Raw genomic sequence first — 21,911 nt, 5'->3', positions numbered from 1 at the left:
AGCTCTGGCCATGAGACCTCCACAGATGGACGCCTGAAGAGCCAGTGCCAACAGATCAAATCTACTCTTCAAAAGAGACTCCATCCGCCTATCCTGAGGGTCTCTGAGCACCGCTCCACCATTCACTGGAATGGTAGTCTTTTTGGTCACTGCCGTTACCAGAGCATCTACAGTGGAAGGCTTGAAAGTCTCCCTATTTGCCGCAGGAATAGGACACAACTTGCCCATTGCCTGAGTGATCTTACAAGGGGCATCTAGAAATGACCATGGCCCTGATTCAGATGGAAGGACTTTGATGGCTGTCGGATCCCCTTCACCAGCGGGTCCACCTCTCTGCAGGTCCAACCTCCTGCTCAAATTTAAGAGTGGAAGACACTTGCTAAATCAAATCCGTCAGCTCGTCCCATGGAATAACAACAGAAGGGTCTTCCCCAGGAACCAGCACCTCATCCTCCAGACCCCGTTTCACTGAGTCCTCCCCCTCAAAGTCAATAACCTCCTCCTCTGAGAGGATGACTGAGGGATCCTCCACTATATCAGCTCAATCATTCTGGGCCTCTCTGCAGCCTCTGAACCAGGGGCCTCCACCACAGGATCCAACTGGAATGTCTCTCCCGCCTTCCAGGCCCGATAAAGAGACCACACAAATTCAGGAGGAAAGCCAATGCCCGCCCCCTGCAGGCATCGACAACAGAGGGCCATGAGAGATGCCTCAGGAATCAGCTATGGAAAAGCCACATTAGCGCTGGAAGAAGGCAAAATGGTGGCGGTTCCTGCTGAAACCCAAAACCACCACTGAAGAGCTTATAGGAGTGGAGGATGCTGCAACAGACTCCCCTGAGGCTCCCCGCTCCGGCACTAAAGCCTGCTCCGTACCGGACTTCAGCTCCCCACATAATTTACACTGCGCTTCAGGTGCCTCCAGACTGGGATGCACATAGCTGTAGCACCAAAGCAACTTACTACTATTACTACTACTACTACTTAACATTTCTAGAGCACTACTAGGGTTACGCAGCGCTGTACAATTTAACAAAGAGAGACAGTCCCTGCTCAAAGAGCTTACAATCTAATAGACAAGTGAACGGTCGGTCCGATAGGGGCAGTCAAATTGGGGCAGTCTGGATTCACTGAACGGTAAGGGTTAGGTGCCGAACGCAGCATTGAAGAGGTGGGCTTTAAGCAAAGACTTGAAGACGGGCAGGGAGGGGGCTTGGCGTAAGGGCTCAGGAAGGTTGTTCCAAGCATAGGGTGAGGCGAGGCAGAATGAGCGGAGCCTGGAGTTGGCGGTGGTGGAGAAGGGTACTGAGAGGAGGGATTTATCCTGTGAACGGAGGTTACGGGCGGGAACGTAAGGGGAGATGAGGGTAGAAAGATAGTGAGGGGCAGCAGACTGAGTGCATTCTGTGTAGTTGCAAGAGGCCGAAATCCGCCTCAATGAACAAGCATCAGCAGTGCAGCCTGCTGCCCTCCCAAAGCACTGCCTGAGTGAGCTCCAGATAATAAAGTCCTTCTCGGAAGATTATTTTTATTTATTTTTGCTTTTAAAAAGAGTTACTGTGAACAGTTCACCAGCCCAGGGGCACTCAAGGCTCCCAGAAGATCCGGCAGCTGAGGCACACAGGAGCCCAAAAAGGAGGGCAGAGGAGGGGGAGGGACCCAGCCACCCAGGTGTAACACCCCACGAACCAACACCCCTGAAGCAGTTTATTCCTTGTTTTGTTTTTTTAAACCTAGTACACAGGTACAGTTGAAAAAAAAAAAAAAGAACTAAAATTCTCTAGGGTCTTCCAGACCGATAAGACTGCACAGGCTGTTCCTCCACCTCTGCTGGGAGACTGAGAAATACTGGCTGGCTAGAGTTTTGCAAAGGGGAGCTATACAGTATTTAAAGGTAAAATTATGTATCATACCTGATAATTTTCTTTCCATTAATCATAGCTGATCAATCCATAGACTGGTGGGTTGTGTCCATCTACCAGCAGGTGGAGATAGAGAGCAATCCTTTTGCCTCCCTATATGTGGTCATGTGCTGCCGGAAACTCCTCAGTATGTCGATATCCAAGCTCCATCCGCAGGACTCAGCACTTAGAGAATTACACCCACAAAGGGACACTCTGCCCAGCTCACCACCGCCGAAACGGGGGAGGGGAATTAACCCAGCTCATCCCCACACAAGTGGGGGAGGGGAATCCGTCCAGCTCATCCCCGCGGAGCGGGGGAGGGACACCACACCCGCCGATGCGGGGGGATCTGGCTTATCCTGCAACCGCAACCGCGGGAGGAGCTGACTGACCCTAACACCGCCGAAGCGGGAGGGGTACAAAACTGCCCTACAGCCGCACAAAGCGGGAGGGAGCGCCGGCAGAATTTAAGTCTCAATCCAGCCCCGTAAAACGGAGGGGAGAGGAATGCAGCAGCTCACTGTAACACAAATTCGTCTCAACTCTTGAAGAATTCATTGAAAAACTTGAACACGAAGTCCTCCTGAACAGGAACTGAAGACTAAACTTGAACCTGAAATGCAACCAGAATATAAACAGTACAGATATCTGGGAGGGGCTATGGATTGATCAGCTATGATTAATGGAAAGAAAATTATCAGGTATGATACATAATTTTACCTTCCATATCATCATGCTGATCAATCCATAGACTGGTGGGATGTACCGAAGCAGTACTCACCCAGGGCGGGACATAGAAATCCCTGACTGCAACACTGAAGCTCCAAACCGGGCCTCCGCCCGAGCAGCCACAGTCAAGCGGTAATGCCTGGAGAAGGTATGGGCCGAAGCCCAAGTTGCCGCCTTGCAAATCTCTTCCAAGGAGACGGACCCGGCCTCTGCCATCAAGGCCGCCTGAGCTCTAGTGGAGTGAGCCTTCAGCTGGATAGGCGGCACCTTCCCCGCGGCCACATAAGCCGCTGCAATGGCTTCCTTGACCCATCTTGCCACTGTAGGCTTAGCAGCCTGCAGACCCTTACGAGGACCTGCAAACACGACAAACAGATGATCCGATTTCCGGAAATCATTGGTCACTTCCAAGAATCTGATGATGACACGTCTCACATCCAGATATTTGAGAGCAGAGTATTCCTCTGGGTAGTCCTCCCTACGAAAGGAAGGGAGACAGAGCTGCTGATTCACATGGAAGCGAGAAACAATCTTGGGCAGGAAGGAAGGCACTGTGCGAATAGTCACTCCTGCCTCAGTGAACTGCAGAAAAGGCTCTCTACATGAGAGTGCCTGGAGCTCGGAAACTCTTCTGGCTGAAGTGATAGCCACCAAAAAGACTGCTTTCAACGTCAGGTCTTTCAGAGATGCCCTCGACAAGGGTTCAAAAGGCGGCTTCTGCAATGCTCTTAGCACCAGGTTGAGATTCCACGCAGGCACCACTGAGTGCAGAGGAGGGCGCAGGTGATTAACTCCCTTGAGAAAGCGCACCACATCTGGCTGTGAAGCCAGGGAAACACCCTTCAGGCGGCCCCTGAAGCAAGTCAGAGCCGCTACCTGGACTTTAAGGGAACTGAGCGACAGGCCTTTCTCCAGACCTTCTTGCAGGAACGCCAACACTGAAGAAATTGGAGCAGTGAAGGGAGAAAGTGAGCCTGCTTCACACCACGCTGCAAAGATACGCCAAACCCTGGCGTAAGCAGTAGAAGTAGAGCGCTTCCTCGCTCTCAGCATAGTGGCGATGACCTTGTCTGAGAAGCCCTTCTTTCTCAGACGCTGCCAAAGGGGGAGGGATCCTCCATCACCACGGGACCCTGATGTAACAGGCCCTGCTCCACTGGCAGCCGCAGAGGATCGTCGACTGAGAGCCTGATCAAGTCCGCATACCAGGGACGTCTGGGCCAGTCCGGACCCACCAGGATTATCCGGCCCGGATGCTTTGCCACCCGGTCTAGCACCCTGCCCAACATGGGCCAGGGCGGGAACACATAGAGAAGCTCTTGTGTCGGCCACTGTTGGAGAAGAGCATCTACTCCCAGGGATTGAGGGTCCCGTCCTCTGCTGAAAAAGCGCGGCACTTGGCAATTGGCCGATGACACCATCAGATCTAGGCTCGGCTGGCCCCAGCGCTTCGTGATGTCCAAGAACGCCTGAGCAGATAGCTGCCACTCTCCGGGCTCCAAGGTATGGCGACTGAGAAAGTCTGCCTTGACATTCATGACTCTGGCAATGTGGGCCGCTGACAGCTGTTCCAGGTTCGCTTCCGCCCACTGGCATAGATTCATGGCCTCCTTGGCTAGAGGGGCGCTCTTGGTACCTCCCTGGCGGTTGACATAGGCCACAGCCGTGGCATTGTCCGACAGGACCCGTACTGGCTTCAACGCCAGTACCGGGATGAACTCCAAAAGCGCCAACCGAATGGCTCTGAGTTCCAGGAGGTTGATAGACCACTTTGCCTCTGCAGGAGACCAGAGCCCCTGCGCTGTCCTTCCCAAGCAGTGGGCTCCCCAGCTCGACAAAGAGGCGTCCGTCGTGACGACAATCCACTCCGGGGTCACCAGAGGCATTCCTGCAGACAACTTGTCTGTCTGCATCCACCAGCTCAGCGCCTTGCGCACTGCTGGGTCCAAGGGAAGGCGCACAGCATAATCCTCCGACATCGGAGTCCAGCGCTGCAGCAGAGAGTGTTGTAGTGGTCTCATATGAGCCCTGGCCCAGGGCACTACTTCCATCGTGGCCGTCATAGAGCCCAACAGCTGCACATAGTCCCAAGCCCGAAGAGGAGAGGCTACTAGGAACTGGTCCACCTGAGCCTGAAGCTTGACAATCCGATTGTCTGGCAGGAACACTCTGCCCACTTGGGTGTCGAATCGAACTCCCAGATACTCCAGGGACTGAGTCGGGCGCAGCTGGCTCTTCTCCCAGTTGATGATCCACCCCAGGGAGCTCAAAAGAGCAACCACCCGGTCCACAGCTTTGCCGCACTCTGCATAAGAGGGGGCTCGGATCAACCAGTCGTCCAGATAAGGATGGACTTGTACTCCTTCCTTTCGCAGGAAGGCCGCGATGACCACCATTACTTTGGAGAAGGTCCGCGGAGCAGTAGCCAACCCAAAAGGGAGGGCTCTGAACTGGAAGTGTCGGCCCAGGACTGCAAAACGCAGAAAGCGTTGATGAGGAGGCCAGATGGGAATATGCAGGTACGCTTCCTTGATGTCCAAGGAAGCCAAGAACTCTCCTGCCTTCACTGCCGCTATAACAGAGCGGAGAGTCTCCATGCGAAAGTGCCGCACTTTCAAGGCCCGATTGACCCCTTTGAGGTCGAGGATAGGCCGGACAGAACCTCCTTTCTTTGGTACCACAAAGTAAATGGAGTAACGTCCCTTGCCAGTCTGATTTTCTGGCACCGGAACGACCGCACCCAGGTGGATCAGGTTGTCCAAGGTCTGCTGCACTGCCACAGCTTTGACCGGAGACTTGCAGGGAGAGAGTACAAACCCGTCTCTTAAGGGTCGGCAGAACTCTAACTTGTAGTCGTCTCTGATGACTTCCAGCACCCAAGCGTCTGAAGTTACTTTGGTCCACTCGCCCAGAAACGAGGACAGGCGTCCTCCAATCTGCACTGGGCCATGGACCAGGACCCCGTCATTGGGTACGAGACCCTGGGGGAGGACCGGAGGGCGTACCTCCGGGACGGCGGTCTCTGCGAAAGGAATGCTGCTTGGGGGAGAAGTTCCTTTTGAAGGAAGAGGGGGCAGAGGAGCCCGACTTGCCCGGGCGGTACCGACGGGCTTCTTGAAACCGTCCTCTGGAGATACCGGGGTGAGCACTGGCCCGAGCCCTGACCTCTGGTAACCTCTTGCCCTTAGACGTGCCGAGATCGGTCACGATTTTATCCAGCTCGACCCCAAAGAGCAGCTTGCCTTTAAAAGGCAACTTAGCCAGGCGGGACTTAGAGGCGTGGTCCGCAGACCAATGTTTCAGCCAAAGCCAGCGCCGCGCAGAGACTGTCTGAGCCATGCCTTTAGCCGAGGCTCTCAAGACATCATACAGTAAGTCTGCCAAATAAGCCAAGCCCCATTCCAGGGCCGGCCAGTCAGCCCTCAAGAAAGGATCCAAGGGGGAAGCCCGCTGCACCATCGTCAGGCACGCCCTGGCCGCATAGGAGCCGCAAACTGAGGCCTGCAAACTTAAGGCAGCCGCCTCGAAGGACGACCTTAAAGCCGCTTCCAATCTTCTGTCTTGGGCGTCCTTTAGGGCCGTGCCACCTTCCACCGGCAACGCCGTCTTCTTAGTCACCGCAGTGATTAAAGAATCCACGGTAGGCCAAAGAAAGGCCTCACGTTCACTTTCAGGCAAAGGATAGAGGCGGGACATAGCCCTAGCCACTTTGAGGCTCGCTTCCGGGACATCCCATTGAGCCGAAATTAAGGTGTGCATGGCATCATGCACGTGGAAGGTTCTAGGCGGGCGCTTCGTCCCCAGCATAATGGCAGAGCCAACAGGGGCTGAGAGAGAGACGTCCTCTGGCGAGGAAATCTTCAAAATGCTCATGGCCTGCAGTAACAGGTTGGGCAAATCCTCTGAGCGAAAGATCCGCGCTGCAGAGGGGTCATCCGCTCCATCTGAGCGGGCATCCGTCTCCTCCAAGGAATCCCCAAAGGACCATTGGGAGAACTCAGATACGCTGCCCTCATCTACATCAGAGGAAACAGCGTCCTCTAAGGCCTGGGAATCCACCCGAGGGCGTTTACTTCCGGGGGCCTCAACCCCGTTATCGGACAAGGGAGAAGGGGCAGCGTTTTGCATAAGGAAAGCCTGATGCAGTAGCAAAATAAACTCGGGGGAGAAACCCCCCAGACTGTGTATTTCAGCAGCCTGGGCCACAGCCCTAGACGCACCCTCAACCGGTGCTCGCAAGAGCGGGGGAGCAACATGCTGCGCATCCAAGATGGCGTCCGGCGCGACACTCCGCGAAGGAGCCGCGCGGGAAGAACGGCGCTTAACTTTAGCCGCTTTTTTGCCGTCGCCCAAATCAAGGGCGGCCATGGCATGAACGTCTCCCAGCTCAAGGGCGGCCCAAGAAGAAGCCGTCCGAGCAGAGTGGCCGGCCAAGATGGCGGAGGAGAGCAGCGGGGGATGGGCGTTTATGGCGGGAAAAACCGCCGTGCCGGAGGAAGACCCGGGACACTGACCGGCCTCCAAACTGACACCCAACAAGGGCGAATCAGACTTTAAAACCCCCGCATCCCCACTAGAAGCGCACACGCGGTCCGGGGAGCGATTCTTCGCGCCCTCGCCCTCCAACGCCATAGGCCACGTGGAGATCAATCGGGAACCCCCTGCCCGCTATAAAAAGGTAAAAATTACCTGCTTCTCGCTCCGAGCTGTAACGACCTGGTGTCCCAGTGAGTAGCTGCAATAAACGTTTAAATAAACGTCGAAATAAACGCCCTTAAGGACGTCCAAAATTTTTTTTTTTTTTTTTTTTAACGGAGCCAGCAGGAGGGGGGAGAAAAGGAGGGACCTGGCGCCACCAGGTTTGCACTTGCTCAAGAAGAGCCCTCAACCCCAGGCACTCAACAAAACCTAAAAATTAGGCTTGGAGGCCTAGCCAGAGCTGCTGCTGTGTGTGACCACCACCTGCTGAGATAGAGAACATACTGGGGAGTTTCCGGCAGCACATGACCACATATAGGGAGGCAAAAGGATTGCTCTCTATCTCCACCTGCTGGTAGATGGACACAACCCACCAGTCTATGGATTGATCAGCATGATGATATGGAAGTCAGTTGTTCTCAGTCTCCCTCTGTTGGTAGGCATACATAACCTAAGCGTCTTGACTGGTCTGGAGGGTTGCTAAGGAATGGAGCATTTACTAATCATTTAGTCACATTTTCCATTTTCTTCCAAAAGCTGGTAATCTCTCATTCCATTCAATAACTTTATTGGCATAACAACTTGTACATAAGCTGCTAAAATAACTGATTGAGTAATAGGCAAAAATTAAGACAAAACACAAATTCCTAGGTTCTGGAGATGTTCAGGACTGTCTCTGGTTACAGGATACCTTATCTTTTCTGTTATAATTGTCTACGCCAAGATTACATGGAGTTCTCCTTTCCAGTTACAGGAGGGTGTCACATTTATAGTATCCTCAAGAGCGATTCATTCCAAGTCAGTTTTATCAATGCTTCTCTCTTTCCATCGCAGGAAAGCACAACTTGAATGACATTTGTATAATGTTTCCAGTAGGAGATTGTACAAAACTTAGATTGTAAGTCCTCTAGGGAAGGGCCTTACCAATTTGTAATGAGCTGAGTTTTGCAACATCAAGGAATTAAATGTAGAATCCCAAATCCTATACATGCAATTCTCAGAATGCACAGAAGAGCAACACTATTCATATTTGTGAAACTGATTTTTAAAAAGTTTATTCCCTTTCTCTGTGGCTGGGTTTTGCTGAAAAAGGCACCTGGGATGTCCCCTATCAGCATTCCCAGACTGAAAGTAACACCCACTAACCCAGCCTAAGGCTTTATTAGCATGATGCCACCGCTAAAGTGCAGTTAACACTAGGCAACATGTTTTCCAGACATCAGAAAAGATGAAAGTGCTCATGCAACTGAAGTGGCATCACTTTCACTTTTTTCAGCTCTGTGCAGGTAGATGTGTTTGGAAGCTCCTAGCCCTACAGCCCAACTAGGCTCAGTGTTGCGAATGCACAGCTGTTTGAGAAAGTCTTGTTCCATACCCTGTGATAGGACTGCATATCTCACTTTTTGTTGGATTATAGTGGATTTCTGCTCCCCTTAAAATGTCCCTGGATCAATGCAGCGGTGCAAAAAAACAACAACAAAAACCCCCCAACATCCAGCAGTCCTTCCTTTGTACCACAGGAGCTGAGCCGCAAGTGTACATTCAGTGCAATGCTGCAGGGATCATGTCGCTACACAGCCAAAGCTCAGGAGTTAAAAGTCATCATCATCGCAAATGTCCAAATAGACATCAAAAGCTTCACGGTTACAGTTCCCATCCGGAGTGAACACATACTTATGAAAAGTACCATCAACACAGATTGCTGCAAGAAAAGAGAGAGAGAAATATGTCAGGAACAATGGGAAGCAGCAGAAAACCCAACGATAAAGACCATAAGCTTCAGGACAAGATGAGGACCCTAGAGAGAAGTGGTAGGAGTAGAGAAAGAGGGAGAGGTCTTGAGGTGCACAGGGACCTGGCAGGTGCTGTAGTTCTTACCAATGACAGAATTGACATTCTTTGAAGTGTTTTTGCCAAAGGCGCAGATACAGGCAGACTCTGCAGGTACAGTAAAACTAGCCAGACTCCACTGTGAATCCACATACTGGCCAATCATAGGCCCCACCTTACCGACTCGTGCCAGGCTGCAGTAAGAAACACAGACTTAGGACCCTCAGAGTCCATATATATATATTATATACATATACACATGCAGAAATGTACTCATGCTGCAGAGTATACACTCACGCTGAGCGACGGTTCAGTTTGGTATCCTTCAGAGCAAAGATGTGGACAGTCCCTTTGTCACTGGAAGCGCAGAGGAAGGAGGAGTCATGGCTAAAATTGATGCTAGTGAAAGAAGTAAAAGAAATGATAAGTAGAGCCATTGTGGGGGGGGGGGGGGGGGGGGGGGGTCAGAGCTTCTATTTAAGATTCCTCTTCCTATACTGTCGGAGACAGAGTTGGGATGGGGTGATGGTTGCCCAGGGTCCAAGGGCAGGCATCATTAGCAGGGCCAAGGTTAGCTATGTAGAGCAGGGAGCCCATTAAATGAACACAGAGGGGCTGATGTAATAAGCTGTGCTATCCTTTAATAAGGCAGTTTATTTCTGGTTCGTCAGTAAGCCACCATGCTAAAAGGCTAGTATAATCAGTATCCAAAACACAAACTTGTATGAAGCTGAAATCACTTCTGATGTAAACCAAAAAAATGTGCTGAATCTTTTCTCCAGTCCAGGGCTGCAGTAAAGATTCTAATGCAGGTGCAAAAAGGCCATCTGATGACCTTGGTGACCCCTGAACCCCTCCCTCCCCCCAAAAAGGAATCCCTGTTGGCCCAAGTGGGCCCTGAACACCCTCTCCCTTCCATGTACCCCCAAGCCCACTTGATTGGGAGGCAGGAGCAATGCCCACTTGTTTCTGCCACCTATGCTGCTGACTTATGGGCCAGTGCTCAAAATGTAAGGCCAGTGCTAGAGGCGATTAGCGCCAGTGTTAATGAGCATAAAATGCACACTAGATAGCATGCAAATGTAGTCAAACAGATGTTAATGAGGTCATTTCCTATTCCCTCCCAATGCTCAGAGAACAGCACACAAAACAAAGCCGCCTTACCGCTGAAAACCTAACACATGCTAGAAGCATGCATTATAGAATCATGAGAAATCCTTTCTTCAAATACCCTTTCTTTAAAATCTTCCATTTTTTAATTTAATTTGGAAGCAGAAGAAAGACCTTGCAAGCCCCTAAGCACTGGTAGTGAGAGAAAAATATGTGCGAGTCAGAGCAAACCCGAAAGTGAAAACACACATTGGCTCTTGCTTCCTGCACTTAAATATAAGCTTTCCAAGTAAAAAAAAGATTTGTTATTGTATGTAGAAATCTAATCCAAATTTTTAAGACCAATGACTATTCTGGATCCCCTTCTTTTTCCCTGAAGCTGCACTGGACAACTCTGTTTATAGAGACCCCATGGAAGAGTGTTTGGGTTGGGGGAGGAGGAGGTTGTTACTCATTGTAGATGTTTATTTATTGACCAGTTGCTTGTGCTGTTGATTATTATCAATAAAACTGAATAAAAAAAAAAGATGCTTATATTTAAAGGCACAGAAAACAGGCACTATTCTGTGCTTCACTTTCAGGTTTGCCAGGCGCATACTAAGCACGTTCCCCCCTTGCTTTTGCAGCGTGCATATAATTTGAATACCATTTCCTTTGAACATTGGCAAGTTCTGTGCTGTTTCAGCGGTATGGATTCTGCACTGTTGGCTTTACCATGGGATGTCTGCGCATCGGCCCATTACAAATTAGTGGTGCCAGTTTGGAATAGGCATCACTCTTGTTTTATGCCCAAACTAGGTTGGAGAGGTTTGGTGGGAGGGATTCTTTTATTAGAAGTGTTGGGAAAGTCTTTGTTTTCTTTCCTGTTAATGTTATGCAAAGAAAAACCATTCTGCTGTCAGTCCCTCTTCTCCTGTCATTCAGGGTTGGGAGGGGTAACACTGCAGAGTAAAGAATCACCACTTGCTCCCTAATCCAACCCCTCCTTGTCTGCAGGGAATTGGAAAGGAGGGGGAGATGTTGGTATGGACAGAGCAAAACTAAAACAAACAAAAAAAACCCTCAGGTTTTGACCACAACCATGGAGTAGGTACACCAAACCTTCAACTCCGACTAACTCAGACTCCACTATTTTTCTATTGTCCAATCTGAATCTTACTATATACAGTAAATCTTATTTGATTAATCACAGAAACATAAGATATTTCTTTATGTAAAAAAACTAAGACTAATAGACCATAAAAATATATTTATTTGAAATTTTAACGAAGACCCTGAACATGTTTTTATTTGAAGCTGGAGTCGGCATCAGTATTTTTACCAACTCCGATTCCACCTAAAATTGGATTCCACAGCCCTGTTTTTAATTGCATATTTCTGTGGGTATGTGTGTGTATATATGTCTCTCCAAACTTCAGAGTTTCATTAGCACTTAATTTCTATTTATGCAGGGATCTGTTGGCAATCTGGCTTCTTTTGTTTTCACAAACAGCAGATGTCTAAATGTTGCGAACTGCTGCTGTTTGAGTTTAGGAGGTAGTGCTATTATGGGACCAGGTTATATATAGTGAGCGGCTTTTTAAATATTTTTTTTACAAAAGCATATTGGTAATGGAGAGAGTTCGTATCACTGATACTGAAGAGTGAGACATAGGCTATGGGCAGAGGCTGGAAGGGACAGAGAGAAAGGATGCTGCAAGACAAGGAATGTAGGGGAAGGATGAGGAATGTTTGGGAAAGCAAGAGGGAGGTGGAGGGCAAGGAATAGGTGGCGAGAACAAGGGTAATGCTGGAAGGGAGGGGTTACAGAATGGTGCTGTACTGGAGCCATTGCTACCAGAAGAACAGCTGTACCTCAACCAAAGTCTCAATTATCCGATGTAAACAGGATCGACCTGTTGTTGGATAAGTGAAAAGTCTGATAATATGGAAAACACTGCATAAACCCATCAAACAATGTATAAACGAATGCATAGAGTTCCCGACTTTCAAAATTGTTCTAAGACAAAGATTTTTAATACAAATAAATGTAATGACATCACCAGGGGGTCTGTTGGATAAGCTGGATAGTTGAACTAGCAAAGGCCAGATAATCGAGGCTGTACTGTACTATGCTCAAGCACCACTGGTAGATCAAGGTGGAGAGGGGATGGGATTCCGAGTATCTGCCCTCGGTGCAAAAAATCAAAATCTGGTTCCAGCACTGTTCAGAGAGTTCTCTCTCTTGCTCTTCATCTGCTCCCCATCCCTATTCAATCTATACCTCACTTGCTTTCATCTCCTCTGGTAGGTCTCTTTCTCACCAGTACAGTGTGGCAGGGTCTGTTCCTCTTCTCAGCTCCACCAGCTTCTCCTTGGTCTGCGTGTCAAACAGACGGATTAAGGTGCCCTTCTTAGAGGCCGATGCCACCACGGTTCCCTGCTGGTTGAGGGCGATGCAAGCAATTTCACTCTGGTGAGCATTAATTGTAAAGGGAGCAGAGGAGGTACCAGGCTTTGTGTTAGACAGATCCTGTAGGACAAGAGGCAATGTATTTGTGAAGACAACTCAATGTCTCTGTTAGCACAGTTCAACTAGTACCAGGCGTAACACAGGGATTTGAGGTTCAATACGTCAGTCCTGTTGGCAGTGTGGACTTCTGAGTTATCAGTTGTAATGGTGAAGGATAGACCAATAAAAGAGTTTCTCCAGAAATTTCCAAAAGTGCACACAGCAAATATATTCCAAAGATTGTTTATTCAAATTCTTCAAGAAATAGCATAATATCAAAATTTATATAAAAAAATATGTCCAAAAATATAATGGAGCTCACAAAGCAGATCCAAAATTCTGATGAATTTTCAAAGCGCCTATTTAAGCCAGCTTATACAGCTTCACCAGGGTCAGCACCATTTTGGAGATGTGGTCTCCGAGCCATGCACAGGTTTTCTAAATTTGATGCCTATAATATATTTGACCCTGATGAAGCTGTATAAGCTGGCGAAACTAATCTTTTCCAACGGGACCCAGCATGAAGTGAAGTTTGGCATGCTCATTATTATGGCTTAAATAGGCGCTTTGAAGATTCATCAGAATTTTGGATCTGTTTTGTGAGCTCCATTATATTTTTGGATATAAATGATGATATTGTGCTATTTCTTGATGAATTTGAACAAACAATCTTTGGAATATATTTGCTGTGTGCCCTTTTGGAAATTCTGGAGAAATCCTCTTTTCTTGTTATATTGTTTACTGGTTTTCTCTACATCCCCAATTTTTGGTAAAGTTCTTTACGAAGGATAGACCAGTCAGGAGCTTTGCTATCTTCTAGCTCAGGGGTGGGCAACCACGGTCGAGAGCCACCAGTCGAGTTTTCAAGATTTCCACAATGAATATGCATGAGATTGATTTGCTACATTGTGAAAATCTTGAAAACCTGACTGGGTAGTGACCCTCAAAGCACTGTGGTTGCCCCCCCCCCCCCCCCTCTCCGTTTCTAGCCATTTCTCCTCCACTTCATATTTATGTCTGTTTACTACCTTAAATTAAAAGCAACAGGATTAACATACATAACCCAAAATCCCTGTTCCATCACATTGTACATTACCAGACTTTCAGGCTTTACCATGAATATGAGACTGCTCATATAGTGTGTGATTTTGAGGCTCATTTTCAAAGCACATACTTACAAAGTTACATAGATGATCAGAGCAGTGGCTGAGAACCAGCGAATCTTAGGTCAAATTTCACTGCTGTTCCTTGTGATCTTCAGCAAGTCATTAACCATCCATTACCTCAAGCACAAACTTAGACTGTAAGCCCTCTGGGGACAGGACAGAACCTACTGTGAATGTTAAACTGCCTTAAACTACTGCGAAAGGAGTGAGCTTCGTCCCTTAGATGTAAGTTTCCACCTGTTTTGTAAGCCTTTTTTGAGACTTTGCAGTTCAATCAAGGCCTGACATCCTGCTGCCTGTTGCCATCAGCCTTCATTCACAACTATCTGGGCATTTTTCCCTTCTTTTATATTTAACATCATAAGAATAGCCATACTAGGTCAGACCAATGGGCCACCTAGCCCAGTAACCTACTTCCAACAGTGGCCAATCGAGGTGACAAGTATCTGTCAGAAACCCAATTAGTAGAAACATTCCATGCTACCAATCCTGAGGCAAGCAGTGGCTTCCCCCATGTCCATCTCAATAACACTACTACTACTACTTATCATTTCTAAAGCGCTACTAGACGTACGCAGCGCTGTACACTTGAACATGAAGAGCCAATCCCTGCTCGACAGAGCTTACAATCTAATTAGGACAGACAAACAAGAGATAAGGGAATATTAAAATGAGGATGATAAAATAAGGGTTCTGAACAAGTGAATAAGGGTTAGGAGTTAAAAGCAGCATCAAAAAGGTGGGCTTTTAGCTTAGATTTGAAGACGGCCAGAGATGGAGATAACAGACTATGGACTTTTTCTCCAAGAACTTGTCCCAAACTTTTTTTAAACCCAGATACGCTAACAAGTTACCACATCCTCCGGAAGGGAGTTCCAGAGCTTAACTATTCTTTGAGTGAAAAAATAGTTCTTCCTATTTGTCTTCAAAGTATTTCCATGTAATTTCATTGTGTGTCCCTTGGTCTTTGTATTTTTTTGAAAGAGTGAAAAATCAATTCACTTCTACCCATTCTACACCACTCAGAATTTTATAGACCTGAATCACATCCTCTCTCAGCCATATCTTTTCTTTTTTTTTTTGTTTGAATGAAGTCTTTATTAACAGTTAATACAAAATATCAAGAGACAACAAACGGCCCAGTACAATGCACTCATCACAACTTAATACACAACATTATTTCTCTAACTGTTCAGTGTGGACATTTTAGGACTTCAATATTTTATAAACTTATTTTGGTCCTTTTTCCTCCCTCCCACTCCCCCCTCCCTAACCCCTCCGTCCCAGGACTTGTGCTGTTGGTACCTTTGGTGACATTGGAATTTATACATGGAGGACAACAGTTTCCCAGATCATACGCCACTTGTTCAATTGATTGTGCCTCTCTGCTAGTAGCCTCTCCATCTCGCTTACATGCCTCAACTTTTGAAGCCACCTCTCTATCGGCGGAGTCAAGGATTGTTTCCAACATGAGGCTACTACAACTCTTGCTGTGCAAGTAGCATACCGCAACAGAGTTTGCTGATCGGGGGTGAAGCCCTCCGCTTTAGCAGAGAACAGAAAAAAGGCAGGTTTCCCTGGTATCAGGCCTCCCAACCACCGCTGCAACCTGCTACGGATCGATTTCCAAAAAGCCCTAATTTTCACACATATCCACCATACATGCCCCATTGTGCCTCTAACTCCACAACCCCTCCAGCACAATCCCGACATAGCTGGGTATATGCGCAGAAGGCGTTCAGGCGTCAGGTACCACCTAAACAACACCTTCAGCCATATCTTTTCTAAGCTGAAGATACTTAACCTCTTTAACCTTTCCGCATATGGGATAAGTTCACCCCTTTTATCATTTTGGTCGCTCTTCTTTGAACCATTTCTAATTCCGCTATATTTTTTTTGAGATACGGTGACCAGAATTGTGCAATACTCAAGGTGAGGTTTCACCATGGAGTGATACAGAGGCGTTATAATATTCTTGGTATTATTTTGCATCCCCTTCCTAATAATTCCTAGCATCCTGCTTGATTTTTGGCCACCGCGGCACACCAGGCAGATTTCAGCGTATTGACTACAATGACACCTAGGTCTTCTTGAGTGCTGACCTAAAGTGGACCCTAGCATCAGATAACTATGATTCAGATTATTCTTCCCAATGTGCATCACTTTGCATTTGTCCACATTAAATTTCATCTGCCATTTGGATGCACAGTCTTCCAGTTTTCTAAGGTCATCCTGCAATTTTTTAAAATCCGCATGTGTTTTGACAACTTTGAATAGTTTTGTGTCATCTGCAAGTTTAATCACCTCACTCTTCGTTCCGTTTTCCAGATCGTCCTATCTTACTGTAATCCAACCACCACAGTGAAAGTCCTTGGCCAGAACCTTGCACCAGTTTTGTGCAGTGATGTGAAAAAGGTTTCCCCCTCCTGATTTCCCCTACTATTGCTTATATGTCACACTAAATGGTTTCTGATCTTGTAATATTAGACAAAAGGAATCTGAGTAAACACATAACACAGCTTTTATATTATTATGTTACAAAAAGAGAGGGGTTATGGGGATGGAGAAAGGGTGCTTAAAAGTATTAATCAGGAATAAGATTTGAAACCATTCCTGTAATAATTGATAAAAAAACCAAAAAACATTTTTATTCCCCCACACTGCCCCCCTTCTCCCTCCATTTTCTCATTTCCCTCCTCTCCATTCCCTCTATTTCCTGCCCACCCTTCCTTTTATACCCCCTTCTCTTTTATAAAATAATATATTAAATAACAGAATATACTGATGTTCATTTTCAAAGCACATAGACTTACAAAGTTACGTGAAGGGGCATTTTTAATATGACATCTAAATCTGACTTTGGATGTTTTCCCCCAAATTCTATACATCGCACCAAGATTTTCGGGCAGAAATTGAAGCGTATTCCACGATGATGAGCATAACCTAAGTGGTTAACAAACTAATCAGCACTGATCCTTGCTCAAAGCCCACCTCTTCAATGTCGCCTTCGGCACCTAACCACTACACCTCTATTCAGGAAATCTTGACTGCCCCAACTTGACATTTCGTCCTTTAGATTGTAAGCTCCTTCAAGTAGGGACTGTCCTTCTTTGTTAAACTGTACAGCGCTGCGTAACCCTAGTAGCGCTCTAGAAATGTTAAGTAGTAGTAGTAGTATGTTAACATGCAATTATCAGCACTAATTAGAATTTACGTGCACTACTTGCTAAGCATATTCTAAGACACATAGTTAAAAAGGGGGCATAGTCATGGGAGTGGAATGGCAGGTTGTGGGCTTTTCTAAACTCTATGCACATTATTATAGAATACACCAGGTTCGCACCTAATTTAGGCGTCGGCATTTACACCAGGTTTTATATGGCGTAACTGACCGTGACTAAATGTAGTTATGTGGACTGGTGCTCGGCATAGTCTGTGTGAAAATTTAGGCTTATTCTACAAAGCATGCCTAAATTAAGGCATACTTTATAGAATGAACGTAATTTCATTTCAGTGCTGAATTTTTAGGCGTGATATATAGAATCTAGTCCTTTGCAGAAAAATGTCCAAAAATTCAGTAGCAAACATGGCCATTTCTGAACCTGAAAAATGTCTATCTTTTTCTTTGTTGAAAATGGCTATTTGCTAGATAATGTTGTGCTCAGTGCGTCTATCTTTTAGGACTATTTTTGGAAAAAAAAATTCAATATCAAGCCACTGGGATGTATGGGGGGGGGGCCCAGCATTCTTAGTAGACTGGCCACACAGACATTCCAACAGAGCAGTGGGGCACCCTAGGGGGCATAAAAGGTTTTCACATAAAAGGTTCTAGGTACACATTTCACCGTTACCCCCTTATACTGTATGGAGTAGCCCCCCAATCTGGAATGCACTGCCTGAAAGGCTCCGCTTAACACAAGGCTATCTCTACTTCAGGAAGCAGGTGAAAGCTTGGGTCTTCAACCAGGCCTTTAATGGAAGAAATAACTAACTTGTTAGTGTCACTCACACACCCAAGGAGTGACAAGGGTTGCACATACTGCAGCAAGACATGTTTATCCATGCCTATCCTAGCTGATATAATATTTAACCATCTTTCTGACCTCATGTGCACCTTCCTTTAAACTAGTCGCCTTACTTTCTAACTCTTCTTACTCTTTTACCTATAAGTTCTATCTTTACTTATACCCTTCACTGTCAATTAAAATGTTTCTATTACGTATTGTATTGACACTGTAAGCAGTATACTATGCCATACTTTGTATTATTTGAATATTTTTACTGCTGTAATTGCCTATTGCTCATGTTTGATTTATTCTTATTGTACACCGCCTTGAGTGAATTCCTTCAAAAAGGCAGTAAATAAATCCTAAAAAATAATTATACCAAACTGTATACCACTAGGATTTTAGTGTTTTTTGGAGAGCGCACTCTTTCCACCACAAGTGTACCAGTTAGAGTGGGATATGGGCCTGGGTCCCCTTCTCTACAGTGCAGTGCACCAACCACTAGGCTACTCCAGGGATCTGCTTGCTGCTCTAATAGGATTGGCCATAGAGGCTGGTATGTACTGATTCTTTCACATCTTTGGGGGGTGGCAGGTGATCACTGAGGGGGTAAGAGGGGGTCATGCTTTAATCCCTCCAGTGGTTATCTGGTCATTTAGGGCAGTTTTTTGTGACTTAGTCATGATAAAAACAGATCTAGACCAAATTGTCTAAATTGTACTCCTGGACATTTTGTTTTGTTCCACTATGGCAGAAAAACATTCAAGTGTTAAGAACACCCTAATCCGACTCCTAACATACCCCCTTGTGATTTGGACATACTGCCGATGACCTGCACAGAAAAAGTCTTAGAAATGGGTTTTGAAAATAGCGATTTGGACGTTTTTCTGGTTCGAAAATGAGCCCCTTAGTAACCTATGGAACTTTAAGTGCTTTGAAAATATGTCTCCATGTAACTTTGTACATCTATGTGCTTTGAAAATGAGCCTTATTATGTATTACTAGTAAAAAAGGCCCGTTTCTGACACAAATGAAACGGGCGCTAGCAAGGTTTTCCTCGGAGTGTGTATGTTTGAGAGACTGTATGTGAGAGTGACTGTGTGAGAGAGAGAGAGTGAATGTGTGAGAGAGAGAGTCTGGGTGCGAGTGTGTCTGTGAGAGAGAGTGTGTGTGTGTGTGAGAATGAGAGTGTGTGCAAGTGCGTATGTGAAACACAGTGTGTGAGAGAGAGTGTTTCACACTGATACAGTGTGTGCGAGAGAGTGTGTGTGAGACACAGACTCTCTGTGAGACTGCGTGTATGAGACCAAGAGAGTGTGTGAGTGACTGTGTGACACATAGAGTGAATGTGATACAGTGTGAGACATAGAGTGTGTGAGAGACAGTGTGTGAGAGTGAGAGAGAGAAAGACATTGACTGTGAGTGTGTGTGTGTGACAGAGATACCTCCCCCCCTCCCTCCCTCTGGTGTCAGCCCCCCCCCCCCCCCTCTGGTATCTGAGCGTTACTGTGCAGGACGCTGAGCTCTGGCTGTGCTTCAAGGAACTGACCAATCCTATTTAATAGAATGCACCTCCAACATTCTGAAGCCGAGAAACCTCATGCGGTTGGTCACTTCTGCTTGTGACGAACCTGGAAGTACGTGATGTCAATTCAGGAGATGGATACAGAGAGCAGGAATGCTTCAGCCATGCAGCTCAGAATGTTGGAGGTGCGTTTTATTTTTTTTTGTTACATTTGTACCCTGCGCTTTCCCACTCATGGCAGGCTCAATGCGGCTTACATATACTGGTACTTATTTGTACCTGGGGCAATGGAGGGTTAAGTGACTTGCCCAGAGTCACAAGAAGCTGCCTGTGCCTGAAGTGGGAATCGAACTCAGTTCCCCAGGACCAGAGTCCACCACCCTAACCACTAGGCCACTCCATTATATATTATATAGGATGTTACAATTTTGCTCCTCCATCCTGCCTCAGCACCGCCCGGAACACAATGGCAGTGCCCAGTGCATTCTGAGATGTACTTGACAGGGCTAAGAACCATATAAGAAAAGAAACCTCCTTATATGGTGTTTAGTGTCCCCCCTCCACCAGTGCATGCCAGAATGCACTGGGCAGGGCCTGGACACTGTTATTGTGTTCTGGGCGGGCCGAGGAAGGAGGGAGGAACTGTTGCTCCTGCCCTCTTGCCTCCACCTTGTAAAGGTACAGGGATGGGTGTGGGTGTGGGTGCGGTGGAGTCGGGGTCCACTGGACCACCAGGGAAAGCTTTTTTAAAAGTGTGGGGTCGGGGGATGTCCGGTGCATCAGAGCTAGCTTGGACTCACAAACAGCGAGTGATGCACAATGGGGGATCTGTGCAGCTCATTTGCATGCGATCTCCTATGTGCATCGCTCACTGTTAGCGAGTCACTACATTTTATCGAGGTAGCCATATTTTACAGCTGCCTTTGTGCATCAGGCCCTTTGTCTTGGAGGGGATGTTTAGCTTTAAGGGCTTTACTCCTTGCCCCCCCCCCCCCATTTTTTTTTGCACTACATTTGGTTTTATATAGTGGTCACATGTATGTCAGCAAGTTGAGTAGGGTATTTGAATTATTTTATAGTTGGCCCTGTTTCCAATGAGGATATTGTTTTTTGGTGTCATTGCTATGTGTAGCAGTTTTTCAAACTTTATCTGTATAGAATCCAAGATCTGTTATTCCTGATTTTAGTTGTTTGTTATCAGTTTTTGTATATATATGAATTTTTGAATATATATGTCTTTGTGTACTTTTTAACATGTGTTTGTCATTGCTTTATATTAGGGGTGGGCAATGATTAAAAATTGTAATCAAAATTGACCATATTAAAAATTGTAATCATAGGATTAATTGCACCTCTGGGCTGGATGGCGTTGTACTAGCAGATTTCCACTGCACAGACTTTATGGAAATTTTTTAAACCTGCTGAATATAATGAAAAGTTGCATATACCAGCTTCCTTCCCACAACACATTGCTCCCCCCTCAAAATACCTACCTTTCTCCTCTCCTACTGCATCCTTCCCCCGCACATACACCCAAGTGTTTCCCTTTCTGCTGCTAAATCTGCTATTTATTTTTTTATACACTATCATTAATCAATGTGTATGTTTGTGAATAGATTGAAGTAAATGCATATTTACTATTCATGCTTTAATAGGACTCCTGAAGCAGGCATTAGCTAAAACACAGCCATGTTGGGTCGTTGGGTTCCACTAAAGGTTCATCTGCATTGTAGTAATATTGTATCATTTCTCCTCTAGTCCCTGTCTGTCTCCACTATTCCTAGTTGTTATAGGTAGCTCCCTTAAATCTGCACTAGTACAGACTGGAGCAAAAAATTCATTTAGGGTCTCTGCTATGACCTTGTTGAGTTTCCTTTTTACTCTGTTATGCCACGATGCAACAACACCTTGAGTACTCCGTGCAGTTCTGATCCGCCCATCTTTAAAATAAAAAAGATGTACAAAGAAAGACATACCAGGATTTTGTAAGCATTAAACTGCTTTAGTTAGGCATTTAATAAATGCAGATAAACTGACTCTGGCAGCACGTTGGAAAGACCCTGGTATTCCATCTTTGAACTTATGGAGATGTAAATTATGTTTATAGGATGGAGCTGTAACTGATCTAAGGCAACACGCTGAGACCAAATAGAAGAAAATCTGGGGTCCCTTGAAAAATAATTAATTAGAGTGGATTTTTTTCTCCTAGATTTTAGTTGGGGTAAAGAAAAACTGTTATAAACTGGAAGGTTGCATAAGGCTACTTTTTACTATGTATTACATTTTGATTATGCTTATCTGGGTTTATTATTTTGCTTTGTATGCACCTTGACCATTTCAACAAAGACTTCTTGTTAAAAATTTAAAAAAAAAAAAGAGCGAGAGAGATAGATACAAGAACTAAAAAAGAAGGGCAACAAAAATGACAGAAGAGGATGGAATGCCTTCCCT

General features: G+C 46.3%; 1 protein-coding gene and 1 long non-coding RNA gene across 2 annotated transcripts in view; one reads left to right on the top strand and one right to left on the bottom strand.

Annotated features, from left to right (window-relative positions):
• The first annotated feature begins 1,377 nt into the window (after positions 1-1,377).
• Positions 1,378-8,812, top strand: LOC115463589. Its single transcript, XR_003941039.1, has 2 exons — positions 1,378-1,894; positions 7,741-8,812. It is a non-coding gene; the product is annotated as an uncharacterized LOC115463589 (long non-coding RNA).
• WDR45 (WD repeat domain 45) overlaps positions 7,883-21,911 on the bottom strand; it is a 26,356-nt gene continuing 12,327 nt past the window's right edge. Inside the window, exons 7-10 of the mRNA XM_030194248.1 lie at positions 12,575-12,783; positions 9,459-9,560; positions 9,210-9,355; positions 7,883-9,033 (exon numbers count right to left, since the gene is read on the bottom strand). Of these exons, the coding sequence (XP_030050108.1) occupies positions 8,924-9,033; positions 9,210-9,355; positions 9,459-9,560; positions 12,575-12,783 (567 nt within the window). The 3' untranslated portion in view covers positions 7,883-8,923. The remainder of the gene's footprint in view (positions 9,034-9,209; positions 9,356-9,458; positions 9,561-12,574; positions 12,784-21,911) is intronic.

This window comes from Microcaecilia unicolor, chromosome 2, assembly GCF_901765095.1.
Source record: "Microcaecilia unicolor chromosome 2, aMicUni1.1, whole genome shotgun sequence".
Classification (NCBI taxonomy): domain Eukaryota; kingdom Metazoa; phylum Chordata; class Amphibia; order Gymnophiona; family Siphonopidae; genus Microcaecilia; species Microcaecilia unicolor.
Note: the sequence above shows the minus strand (reverse complement) of the source record. Positions and strands in the feature narration are given on the sequence as shown.